The sequence below is a fragment of the Dreissena polymorpha genome, chromosome 5, assembly GCF_020536995.1.
Source record: "Dreissena polymorpha isolate Duluth1 chromosome 5, UMN_Dpol_1.0, whole genome shotgun sequence".
Lineage (NCBI taxonomy): Eukaryota > Metazoa > Mollusca > Bivalvia > Myida > Dreissenidae > Dreissena > Dreissena polymorpha.
In genome coordinates, this window is record NC_068359.1 from 1,596,620 (window position 1) to 1,609,091 (window position 12,472).

Consider the following 12,472-nt stretch of genomic DNA (forward strand, 5'->3'; position numbering starts at 1 on the left):
TCAAAATGACAAGATTTTTTTAATTTTGTTTTATTTAAACTTATCTACATTCTTAAAAACAAAGAACAAAACAAAATCAATAGAAATTAATGTTTACTTATTTTAGGAAGAAAAATGTATCAACAGTCATAATTTGTTATAAATGTTTATCCGTATGTACACATAGATAACAGTGGTTACAATTGTAAAACTGCTTCTAGCTGTAGTGCGCACATGTACTATTTTACCAACAAGGTACCGCATACATAGCGATCCGATGTCAAATTACAATACATGTATAATATACCTATAATTTATAAATATAGATGCTTAAACATCTAATTTAAATGTTGGAAAACACAAACATATTTAAACATACAAGTCTCTGATTTCCAAAATTTACGCATTACTTAATTGTGTTTTGTTCCTTATGTGCGAATTTTATATTGAAACCATTTAATAATTTGTATTGTTACTGCATAACACAATTGCTTACATTGGTCACACATTCGGTTTCATCGCATGCAGACATCGGATCTGGAAACTGTATCTCATTTTGAGCAAAATCGAGTTTGTTCCATCTCCAAGCAAGAGATAGCGGCGATTTCGAAGAGCTATGATGTGCTGTTAAATAAAAAACACAATAAAATACACAAGCATATTATAGTAGTCTAGTAAGAAGGATTGTTTCGTAATAACAGTGTTAAAATAAACAAGAGCTGTGTTTGGGAAACACAATGTCCCCTACTGCACTTTGAAGCCATATCCCAATTGAAATCATCATGACAAATTACTGTCCATTAATATTTGACAGAGTAACGGGCCTTGCACAGGTCAATATTTTAAAGTATTTAGAAAACAAGTCCGGGAAACTATTATTTTATACAAAATTCCAAGTCACGTCACTTTGTCATATATCAATGGATCAGAAAAAACTCAGACTTGATGTCAAAGTCATGCAGGTAGACTCACACACCAACAATCAGGTAAAGTTATGAAAAGTTTCGGCATAAAATCAGGAAATTGTTACTTTAGAGCAAATTGTTAAGTCCAAGGTCCGTAACTTCGTCAAAAATCAATAGACCGAAATGAAATACGAAATTGATATGTAAGTTATGTAGGTAGGCTCATATAACAAAAATAAGATCACTATATGAAAGAGTTTCGGAACAAATTCCGGAAAAGTCTTATTTTAAGAAAATTTTAAGCCCAAGGCCCGTAACTTCGTCAAAAATCAATGAACAGGAACGAAACTCAAACTTGATCTGTAAGTCATGCATGCAAACATCAAAAATCAGGTCAGTATCAGCAAGTGTTTAGAAAAACGTTCGGACAACTGTTATTCTATAACACTTTCTATGTTCAAGGACCGTAACTTCGCCAAAAATGATGTAAAAAAAACTGATTTGTTTGCATGTTATCACAATCATTTGTTTTAACTTACAACCCTGTTTGTTCATTTTGTTCTTGTTTCTTTGTGTCTTTGTACTTAATTTGCTGAATTGCTTGCATCTTAATATGCAGAATTTTAGAGTTGAAAACGATGTTGATGTATGCTGTCTACCAATTGATGTTTAATAATTTATTTGTTAAAGCACTTGTTCCACCATACCTATATTAAATGGATAATCTTAAATTAATCTCATTCAACTGTAGGGGCCTAAATAATAGTAAAAAAGGTATAGATGTTTTTGATTTTTTAAAAGGGAAACAAGCACATATTTACTGTCTCCAAGACTGTCATTTTACTCCTGATATGAAAAATACAATCTACTCAAAATTGGACGGGGAATGTTATATTAGTTTTGGGAAATCAAACTCTAGAGGAATATGCGTTATGTTTAGAAAAAAACCACCAATCGCAGTAAATAAAATTGAAAATGAGTCTCCAGGTAACTACATTTTACTGGATTAAATATATATGACCAATAGGTTTGCATTATGTTCAATATATGGACCTATTAAAGACACGCCCATCTTTTTTACAAATCTCTTTAAAAAATTAACACAGTTTCAAAATGATTAATTCATTATATGCGGAGATTTTAATTGTGTATTAGATGTTAACTTGGACTATCAATATTATTCATCGATTAATAATAATAATAATACAAGGAAAACATTACAAGATATTATTAGAGATAACAATATAATTGATACTTTTAGATATATAAACGACACTACCCAACAATATACACGTAGAAGATTAACACCGTTACAACAGGCTAGAGTTGATTTTTTCCTTACTTCAAATTTTCTATCATCTAAAATAAGAAAATCTACGATTGATTCATGTTATAAATCAGATCACTCCATTATTGACCTAGAAATAAGTTTTGAAGCGGTATCACAAGGAAAAGGGCTATGGTAATTCAACAATACATTGTTAAAGGATATAGACTATTTAAACTGCATTAATACTTTGATAGAAAATGTTAAACAGCAATAGTGTATTCCCATCTACAACTTTGAAAACATTGAACATATTGACAATAATAATATACAATTTGTTAACAATGAACAGCTATTCCTAGAGACTTTACTGATGGAAATCAGAGGAGAAACTATTTCATTTTCGTCATATAAAAATAAACTAAACAAAAACCGCGAACTAATTAAATACAGGACATTGGCAGACTTCAAAAATTATTAAATGAAACCAATAATGACCAACTAATAGAACTTCAACACGAATTAGAAAATATAAGGGAAAACAAACTTAAAGGGTATCTTATTCGTTTAAAAGCTAAATGGATAGACGATGGGGAAAAGCCATCAGATACTTTTGCTCGCTGGAATAAAGCCATTATGTAAACAAGTCGATACCTTTTATTGAACTAGAAAATGGTGTTTAATTGCAGGATCAAAATGAAATTTTAAATGAAGCTGTCTCATTCTATAAAACATTGTACAAAAAGAAAGACAACGAACTTTATTATGATTTATCTAATATTGAGGTACCAAAGTTGAAAAAAGTTCAATCTGACTCATTAGAAGGAATGCTTAATATTGAGGAAGTATCCATGAAGCTTAAGCATGAAATTTGACAAAAGTCCAGGCTCTGATGGATTCACTGCTGAATCTTTAAAGTATTTTGGAAAGTTAGGTCATTGTGTTGTAAAAAGTCTTAATTATGCTTTTATTACAAACTCCTTATCCATAACACAAAAACATGTAATTGTAACTTGCAAACCGAAAGAAAACAAGCCCAAGTGTCATCTGAAAAAATTAAGACCATTAACGTTATTAAATGTTGTTTACAAACTAGCATCAGGATGCATAGCAAATAGACTAAAAAACTTTACTTGATATTTTAATCTCCAAAGATCAAAATGGTTTTATTAAAGGACGATTTATTGGTGAAAACAAAAGGTTACTTTATGACATCCTGAAATACGCTGAAGATAATTATATACATGGTTAACTAATTACTATCGATTTTGAAAAAGCGTTTGATACCTTGTCTTTCCAATTTATAGAAACCACCTTTAGGTTTTTTTTTATTTCGGACCGATGTTTCAAAAATGGATATCCATGTTCTTGCATAATACTATGGCCTCAATACAAATAAATGGATTCTTGTCGAACACCTTCTGTATAGAGAGGGGCTGTCTTCAAGGAGACCCAATAAGTGCTTACATTTTTATTATAAGTGCAGAAATTCTTGCTATTAAAATAAGGGAAAGCAAAAAATAAAAGGAATAAGAATTAAAGACATAGAATATAAAATATCTCAATTTGCTCTCAATTTGCTGATGATACATCTCTACTACTTGATGGATCAGAATCATCACTAACTTGTACCTTAGACATGCTTCATGAATTTTCCAAGTACTCTTGACTAACCATTAACTATGACAAAACTAATTTAATTTGGATAGACTCAATGAAGTATAGTACCAGATCAATTAAAACTAAATAAAAAAAATGACATGGGGAGCTACTACTTTTAAAGTTCTTGGAATAACCTTTGATGTTAACTTAGAAAACATGGTAAATACAAACTTTGAAAATAAAATTGAAAGTATTAGAAGAGTAATAAGTCATAGGAATCGCAGAAATATCACACCACTTGGAAAAATAACAATTGTTAAATCATTACTTTTACCTTTACTTACGCATTTATTTATATCTCAACCAACACCAAAACTGGAAACCATGAAACATTTAAATCAAATCTTTTACGACGTTATTTGGGCAGGACCAAGCAAAATAAAAGCCACTGTTGTTATTAAAGAGTATAATGAAGGCGGTTTAAATATGATTGATATATGTTCATTTGAGAAATACATGAAACTAACACGGCTAAAGAGATTATTGTCAAGCAAAGTTAAATCGATAATATGTTTTAAAACAATTTTTAACACTGGTAAATTGTACGCCGAGAAAGTATGTTTACAGCTAAAAAATAAATTTTGGCTTGATGTATTGAAAACATATATATTGTATATTGAAAACCTGCCAATAATAAAAAGTGATGATATTCTGGACATGCCACTATTTTATAACCATAATTTTAACCTGAACAATAGTCATATTTATATGAAAAGTAAATATGAAAGAGGTATCCGTTTTGTTAGAGACATAATGATAAAAGTGATTGTTTTATTCCCAAGGATTCTCTGGAATTACTTCTAGGAACACATGTTAATTTCCTATTATACCAAGGATTAACCAGCATTATAAGAAAATACATTGGAAATTGTCATAACATATCAAATTCAAACAATAAAACCCAAGGGCCTATATTGCCGACTTATATAAAGAAAATAGTAACCAGTCCTAAAGAAGACAACATATTTATAAAATATTAGTTCAACATAGTGATATTCCAACTAGTCAAACAGAATGGAATTCAGAATTTGTAAATATAGATTGGAAAAAATGTATATCCACTGGTGTTCAATTTAACTAAGGATACATATATTAGATGGTTGCAGTGTATAATCATCCACAAAATCTATTATGTTCAAGATGAAAATTGTTGCCAATAATCTATGTACATTCTGTAATAATGAAATAGAAAATATAACACACTTGTTCTGGTACTGCCTCTATACCCAAGAAATTGTTAAATTTGCTGTCGAAATTATCAAGAGAAGTAGACCTAGCTAACGTACTCAGCTGACATGTCAGGATCTAATACTTGTGATTACGAATTCCAAAATGACTGATATTAACATTGTATGCCTTGAAATTAAACGGTACATTTTTGACTGTCAAAAGAAAAATAGAAACCCCTCAAAATTTGGACTTGTAAATAGCATGAAGCAAACATTTGAAATATACAAAACTACAATAAAAACAGAAGAAGAATCGAAGAACTGGTCATTAGCCAAACCTTTTTCAGACATTCCCTGCAACTACTTTATTAATCATAACACCTAATATAAGTATAGTTCATCACATCTGCATTTTGTCAAATCTGCACTTTAATTTTAAAACACATAATGCAACTCAGCAATTAAATAATTCATCTTCCTTATGTGCATATAATTTTATAAATAGATAAAAGATATGCACACATACATGTGTTACTCTACTATTATAAGTAAATCAATGTGTTACTTTTACTTGTATAAGTAAACCAATATTGTTGTGTTTTGTTTTTGTTTTTTGTTGTTGTTTAAAAAAAATGAAAGAAAAATATATGGTAATTGTTAAACAGGAATGGGATATGATAGAAACTATGTTAATATCCATTAATGTGAATCCTAAATCTATGAAGTATAACCAGTGCTTTCGGTTTCTTTCCTTTTTTCCGAATGTGAATTTGTAACATGTGTTGTATGTATATTTTGGATTACTACTTTTATGGCTATACACACCCTACATGTACATGCTTATGAGTTGCTATGTATGTTGCACGTATATGAACGTATGTTTACTATATGACAAAAATAAAATGTATGCAAAAAAACGCCAACAATTAATTAACCGAAACGAAACTGGAACTTCATCTTTACGTCATGCAGATAGACTCAAACACCAAAAATCAGAAAAATATCTGAAAACGTTAAGAAAAAAACTCCGGAAACGGAATGCCGGACTGACGGTCAGACGGAAGGACAGAAGTACGGACGGAAAGTGCGACTGCTAAATGACACCATACCAGGGACATATAAATAACAATATTTGAACTCAGAATTGCTCTAACCAAATTACCATTGTTGCCAAATAGTTTGTGTTTATCAAATATTTGAAATGTATAGCTTATAAGATTTTGATCTCTATAATTTCATTGAAAAAAGAAGATATTACCTTTCTTGAGAGCTAATAGAATGGCATACTGTATGTCGGTCGTTTTTGATTGAGAGTAAATGTTTACCTGTAAATAAAAGTAGAATAATAATAAATTCTAATACTACTAGTTTTTGTCTTATACTACTACTTCTACTAATACTACTTATACTTATACTACAAATTCTAATAACTTATAATACTTATAATATATATATATATATATATATATATATATATATATATATATATATATATATATATATATATATATATATATATATATATATATACTAATTACATTTTTTACAAATGCATACGTTATTTAAATCAAATTTGTGAACTTTATTTATGACTAGTTTTCTTACATATTTTGTTTCTTTGAGAATGTCTGTTAGCAAATCTTCGCAGTTTTCTTTGCAACTGCAACAGACATGGCTTCTTTGGAATACTATACAAACTGTACAAAACTTTCAAATTATGCATTGTTTTTTTCAGAGTCATCGCTTCAAATTAAAACACAACAAGGTATGTATGCGGTATATATGACAAAGAGTGTAGTACGCCTTTGTAATTATTGATGTTAAAATGAATCCCACACTTACACACACTTGCTGCATAGAATTTTTAAGTAGTTTTTGATCCGTAGAATCAAATATAAGCGACACTTTTGACAGTTACACAGTCTTCTGCGAACTTAAACCTCAGAGTTGCATTATTTTACTAGTATTCATCTTTACTGGGTAAAAGGAAAGTTACTCATTGCATATTCATACTTATTAAGTTTACAAACAGAACAAATATTGAGAGTCTAGTATTAAATTATATTGTATGTTAATAGTTAAGAAATTGTTATGTGTAAACATACTTGTGGGTCGAACGTTCATTTTGATTTCGGTATGCTGCTATTAAGTCAGCTTCAGATCCCGATCCTTGTATGAAAACCACCGGGATTTGGTGGGTAACAGCGAAGTGTGCCTTCTTTACAACAGATACATCAACCCCGACAGCAATCACAACACATCCTAAATTGTCAGGGTTCTACGTTTGCAGTCAAAGCTTTCGACACCTCTCACTAGCAGATAAGAGTGTTTGATTGAGTGTACACTATTTGTGTCATCATGATCCTGTGCAAAACACAAAATACTTGCAGGGTGATTTAAACTACATTCAAATTGATACATCTATTGAATAAAAAAGTTATGTTTTATGTTTTGATTGAATAATTCGCTTCAAACGAAAAAACTAATCAATGACACAAAATACCTTTATAATAGAGCAAGTAAGAATACTAGACAATTATAACAATGCAAAGCCCACCATTACATCACATTACAGCTGTGCAATTGTGTTACTCTACAAAATTTCATTTAAAAACTATTTGAAATGCCCGGTATTAGTCTATTTTAAAAAATAACCATGGTCGAAAGATCAAAAAGCGATTAATTCAATGATACATGCAATGTCTGGATGTTGACCAATAAAATTGTCGATAAGAATTGCTCGGGAAACAACGTTATACAGTTTAATTAAATACAGTGAACCTGCTTATCACCCTACCAGTCCACGAATGCCAGCTTCAAACGTCTTTTCAAAATATTTAATTGGTGTCTCGTTGGAACTGAAACTGCGTTGTTTCACCTCCAGGAACTCAAGGGCTTCGTCGTTAGTACTAAAGCTTATAACCCACGTGCCTTAATACAAATCAAAGGCTAATGACTTGAAACAGCAATGTATCGTTTTGTCAATGGAGTCTAAAGTGTTGTTCTGTTTGTTTATTTGTGTTTGAACATTTAAAAGCATAATGAACATAATTGTGTAATTTACCTCTGCTATCTGCAATTTCAGAAAGTGATTCTAGCAAACGTTGATGGGCGTCATTAAGTTCGTTCCCTCTCTGTGTTGTCTCGATAACAGATATAATGAGGTTGGCATTATATGCTGGTTTTATTTCGGTCTGGAAAAAAGTATAACATATTGTATTTACATTTATATTTGTATCTGTTTATATACACGAGTTTATATGTTAGTATTTCCTTGTCGGAAATAGACCAATATAAAAATAAGATTTACAAAAACAAGTCGGATAATTAACGTTAAACGCAGGTATATTTTTAGATGAATTATAAAGGATGTTTGTTCACATTCAGTATATTTTCAAAGTGAGTGAGTTAGAACAGAAAAATAATACTTGAATATACATCAGGAAAACATATTAATTATATATGATCACAAAAGCATAAAAGTCGAAAATCTACCGAAACCAGGACAATGTTTTAAGTAACGTTTTCCGCCGTTTGTTTATACTTTAAACGGTTATTCTGGATGATTTAAATATTAACGTCATTACGTAAATCTAAAAACGTCATTTCAAAGTGAAAAAGTGAACAGTATAAATAATGTTCACTTCAATTTTTTACTGTTTGAAACAACTTATAACCGGTTGTTAATCTCTTGTATTTGCTGATCAAACACATGAGATGATAAAATGTATGGAACATTTTAATTATGCATTTTAATCTTCAGTAATTTGAAATCTAATTTTTTACAGTATCATCATACGAGTAATTTTTAAAATAGCGTTTCAAAGTCATATAATGACGAAGCTTACTTAAATAATTGAACAATTATTTATATCCGGTGCTTGTTGATGCATGCATAATACAAATTAGCCTTACTTTGTGCTTACAAAATACAGTTTTAGTGTTTTTTGAACCGCGTCGGATTGTTTGCTAAAGCATTGTGTACATCGGCGTTTGTCATGATCGATCGTTATAGGGAAACGACAAGTTAAACGCCTACCTCAAACGTGCGTATTGTTACCATATCATAGTTGTTTTGTATTACCTCTGGTGTTTCCTCTTCAATTGATAATTCCGTCCGCATTGTATGACCTTTGGGTTCCATAGGATGTTGACTAAATCTAGAAGACATGTGTGTACGTTAAAATGACACTTATTTTGTCATACTTATGTATCATTAAATAATTGCTGGAAATCAAATCAGGTGAATTAATTATTGAATAATAATGAATATTATAAGATCATACCATTCAATTAAAAGTTATTATGGGGCACATGCTCAAATTACAATTACTGAAAATGGCATTTCATTTTTATTTTTAAACTATAGATATTACCATAACATTTGCGGTAGAAATCCAGTTCTTGTGCGCGACACACAGTCAGTTGTTCAGTTAATATTTGTGTAACTGTATTGGGATTTCAGAGCTCGGACAAGTCCTTTCTGAAAAACAAATGTTTCGTGTTTGTTTTAGAACCAGCAATTGCGTTTATATGTCCTTTAGAACAAAACTGCCCAGACAAGTAAGATGTCCCGATAGATTTGTCTTTTGTACATTGATGGGTTTATTATTGTACTGAATACAAGCATTTGCAATTGTATCAAACTTTAATTTTATTGAATTTATGGTACTACTTCTTCTGAAGTTTTATTCTAGATTGCTTGACTCATCAATGTTTGATCTGCTTTTTTAGTAAGATCATCTATACTCGCTTAAGTGAGTGTTGCGCCAGATTTTTATCTTGGGGATATTTTAACCCTATATTTTATACTATGCTATAATGCGGATATTGTACTGTTAAACAACTTGTTTTCAATGGCAATCTGGAACTTTGTTGTCTCTGCAGATTTATTTCGAAAGAAAGTGAATTTATATCAAAAGCGGTTGTTTCATATTTATTATTATTTCTTCCGCTGATTGCAAATAAAATCAAAACAAGGCCGGTGACCCTGTGTTTTTAATTAATTTTACACATAGTATTTGTTTTTATTCTGTGCAAATACATTTGCAAAAAATATATATTTTGGGTGAAAAGTTGTAAAAACTGCCGCACCACCACTAGATTTCCCATGGTACACATTTCAATAAAATGTGTATACAGTTAAACAATTAATGTTCGTGTGTATGGACGAAATATTCTACGCAGTCTACGTAAAATGTTCCGAAATGGCATTAGGAGGTTCGATGAAATGAAATTGAATATCAATAATGGTCAATTAAATCACGTTTATTTCTATTGTCGTTGTGTTAGTTAGTATTTAGACCTTGAGCTGGTATATGACCCTGCTCCCTCCCCCAGGCGTAATTTTCAAGGCTATGTTTCTCTTAATCCTCTAGATAGGTGGCATCTCCTGACAAAAGTTTGCAAATTTATGTTAGGGCTTAACAGAGTTACAGAACTTTAAAAGCATATCCCTTATTTTGCCTTTTTACTCTTCTTCACTTTGCAATACTGCTTCTATTTATTTTATACAGCCATATTCTTTTTAAAAAACTGCTGCCCCAGCCTATTCTATCCAATTAAGACACTGTGAATGAGAAATATTTGCACATAATTAAGCTGAAATATGATGTTTTATGAACAGGTAATGCGTAGACATGCAGGACTTGTACTTCTTTCTTCTGAATTACAGCTTTCAATTCAGATAAGTGCCAATGAACATAACATAAACAAATATGAACAGAAATCTATGTTTCTAGGGATGCCGTTTCATTTTTTTCTATAGTGTAAAAGTAGTCGGATAGTACTAGTGCCCGAATAAATTGGCTAAATTGTCTCTGATCAGACACGTACTATGGAAAAGCCAATTAAACTTTAACAATGGAAGTGTGGCCATTTTTACTCCAACACCGTTTCTCCTGTCTTACTTCTGTTTATTTTTCTTCGGGTATATTGTATCTTTACGTTGATAAATATAGGGATGGATAATTAAGTCGCACCATGGTTAAATAAATGTCTACCAATTGACATGGAAATGTCTGAGTTACACCAAATGTTTAGCAGTGTATAAGCGCGCGTTTTCAATCAGAATGGTGAGTTCTGCTCCCAACCTCGTTGAGTTCACTTCGCAATAAGTGTTAAAAGGTAATAAACGGGTGCCACGCTCGGTTGCGAAAGCTTGTCAGATTTTTTTTATAGGTCACAGTGACCTTGACCTTTGACCTAGTGACCCAAAATGGGTGTGGCGTGTAGAAGTCATCAAGGTGCATGTACATATGAAGTTTCAAAGTTGTAGGTGGAAGCACTGTGATGTGAGAGGCAAAGTTAAAGTTTTAAATTAGAGGTCACAGTGACCTTGACCTTTGACCTAGTGACCCAAAAATGGGTGTGGCGTGTAGAACTCATCAAGATGCATGTACATATGAAGTTTCAAAGATGTAGGTGGAAGCACTATGATGTTAGAGGCAATGTTAAAGTTTTAAATTAGAGGTCACAGTGACCTTTACATTTTACCTAGAGACCCAAAATGGGTTTAGCGTGTAGAACTCATCAAGGTGCATGTACATATGAAGTTTCAAAGTTGTAGGTGGAAGCACTGTGATGTTAGGGGGAAAGTTACAATTTTAAATTAGAGGCCACAGTGACCTTGACCTTTGACCTAGTGACCCAACAATGAGTGTGGCGTGTAGAAGTCATCAAGGTGCATGTACATATGACGTTTAAAAGTTGTAGGTGGAAGCACTATGATGTTAAAGGCAAAGTAAAAGTTTTATAAAAGAGGTCACAGTGACCTTGACCTTTGACCTAGTGACCCAAAAATGGATGTGGCGTGTAGAACTCATCAAGGTGCATGTACATATGAAGTTTCAAAGTTGTAGGTGGAAGCACTATGATGTTAGAGGCAATGTTAAAGTTTTAAATTAAAGGTCCCAGTGACCTTGACCTTTGACTAGTGACCCAAAAATGAGTGTGGCGTGTAGAACTCATCAAGATGCATGTACATATGAAGTTTCAAAGTTGTAGGTGGAAGCACTGTTATGTTAGAGGCAAAGTTAAAGTTTTATATTAGAGGTCACAGTGATCTTGACCTTTGACCTAGTGACCCAAAAATGGGTGTGGCCTGTAGAACTCATTAAGGTGCATGTATATATGAAGTTTCAAAGTTGTAGGTGGAAGCACTTTAATTTAAGAGCCAATGTAAACGTTTTAGCACGACGGCGGACGGCGGACGACGAGGAGGCTATGACAATATCTCGGGTTTTCTCCGAAAACAGCCGAGCTAATTATATTATTAACAAATTATTAGGAACTTTGAGCAAATAGAGACCGGCAATTATCCTCTAGCGTTCTTATAGCCTTGAAGAATTCCTACCGATCAGCAGCTCAGGTCGCTGATAGTAAATAATAGATAAGCCCCATGCTTTTGTATCAACACTACAAGACACTTTTCAGGTTCGATACAGTCATGATACAGACCCGAAGTCGTATCTACGTGACCCGAGGTCTTG

At 31.8% G+C, this 12,472-nt stretch overlaps 1 protein-coding gene and 1 long non-coding RNA gene across 2 annotated transcripts; both read right to left on the reverse strand.

Annotated features, from left to right (window-relative positions):
* Positions 1 to 365: 365 nt before the first annotated feature.
* LOC127881534 (uncharacterized) lies at positions 366 to 7,137 on the reverse strand. Its single transcript, XR_008050111.1, has 4 exons — positions 7,088 to 7,137; positions 6,588 to 6,642; positions 6,241 to 6,307; positions 366 to 603 (listed from the first exon to the last, which is right to left on the reverse strand). It is a non-coding gene; the product is annotated as an uncharacterized LOC127881534 (long non-coding RNA).
* A 107-nt stretch (positions 7,138 to 7,244) lies between these two features.
* On the reverse strand, positions 7,245 to 9,466 carry LOC127881243 (uncharacterized). The gene is made up of 5 exons (XM_052428983.1): positions 9,365 to 9,466; positions 9,067 to 9,142; positions 8,047 to 8,176; positions 7,780 to 7,913; positions 7,245 to 7,346 (listed from the first exon to the last, which is right to left on the reverse strand). The coding sequence occupies exons 2-5, from the start codon at positions 9,124 to 9,126 to the stop codon at positions 7,245 to 7,247; spliced, it is 426 nt and encodes a 141-aa protein (XP_052284943.1). The 5' UTR covers positions 9,127 to 9,142; positions 9,365 to 9,466.
* Between the last annotated feature and the right edge of the window lie 3,006 nt (positions 9,467 to 12,472).

Coding starts and splice junctions, on each gene's coding strand:
- LOC127881243 (XM_052428983.1), bottom strand. CDS start 9,126: ATGGAACCCAAAGGTCATACAATGCGGACGGAATTATCAATTGAAGAG. Junction 8,177..9,066: donor TTGAAGAGGAAACACCAGAG/GTAATACAAAAC, acceptor ACTTTTTTCCAG/ACCGAAATAAAACCAGCATA. Junction 7,347..7,779: donor AAGCTGGCATTCGTGGACTG/GTAGGGTGATAA, acceptor TGTTTTGCACAG/GATCATGATGACACAAATAG.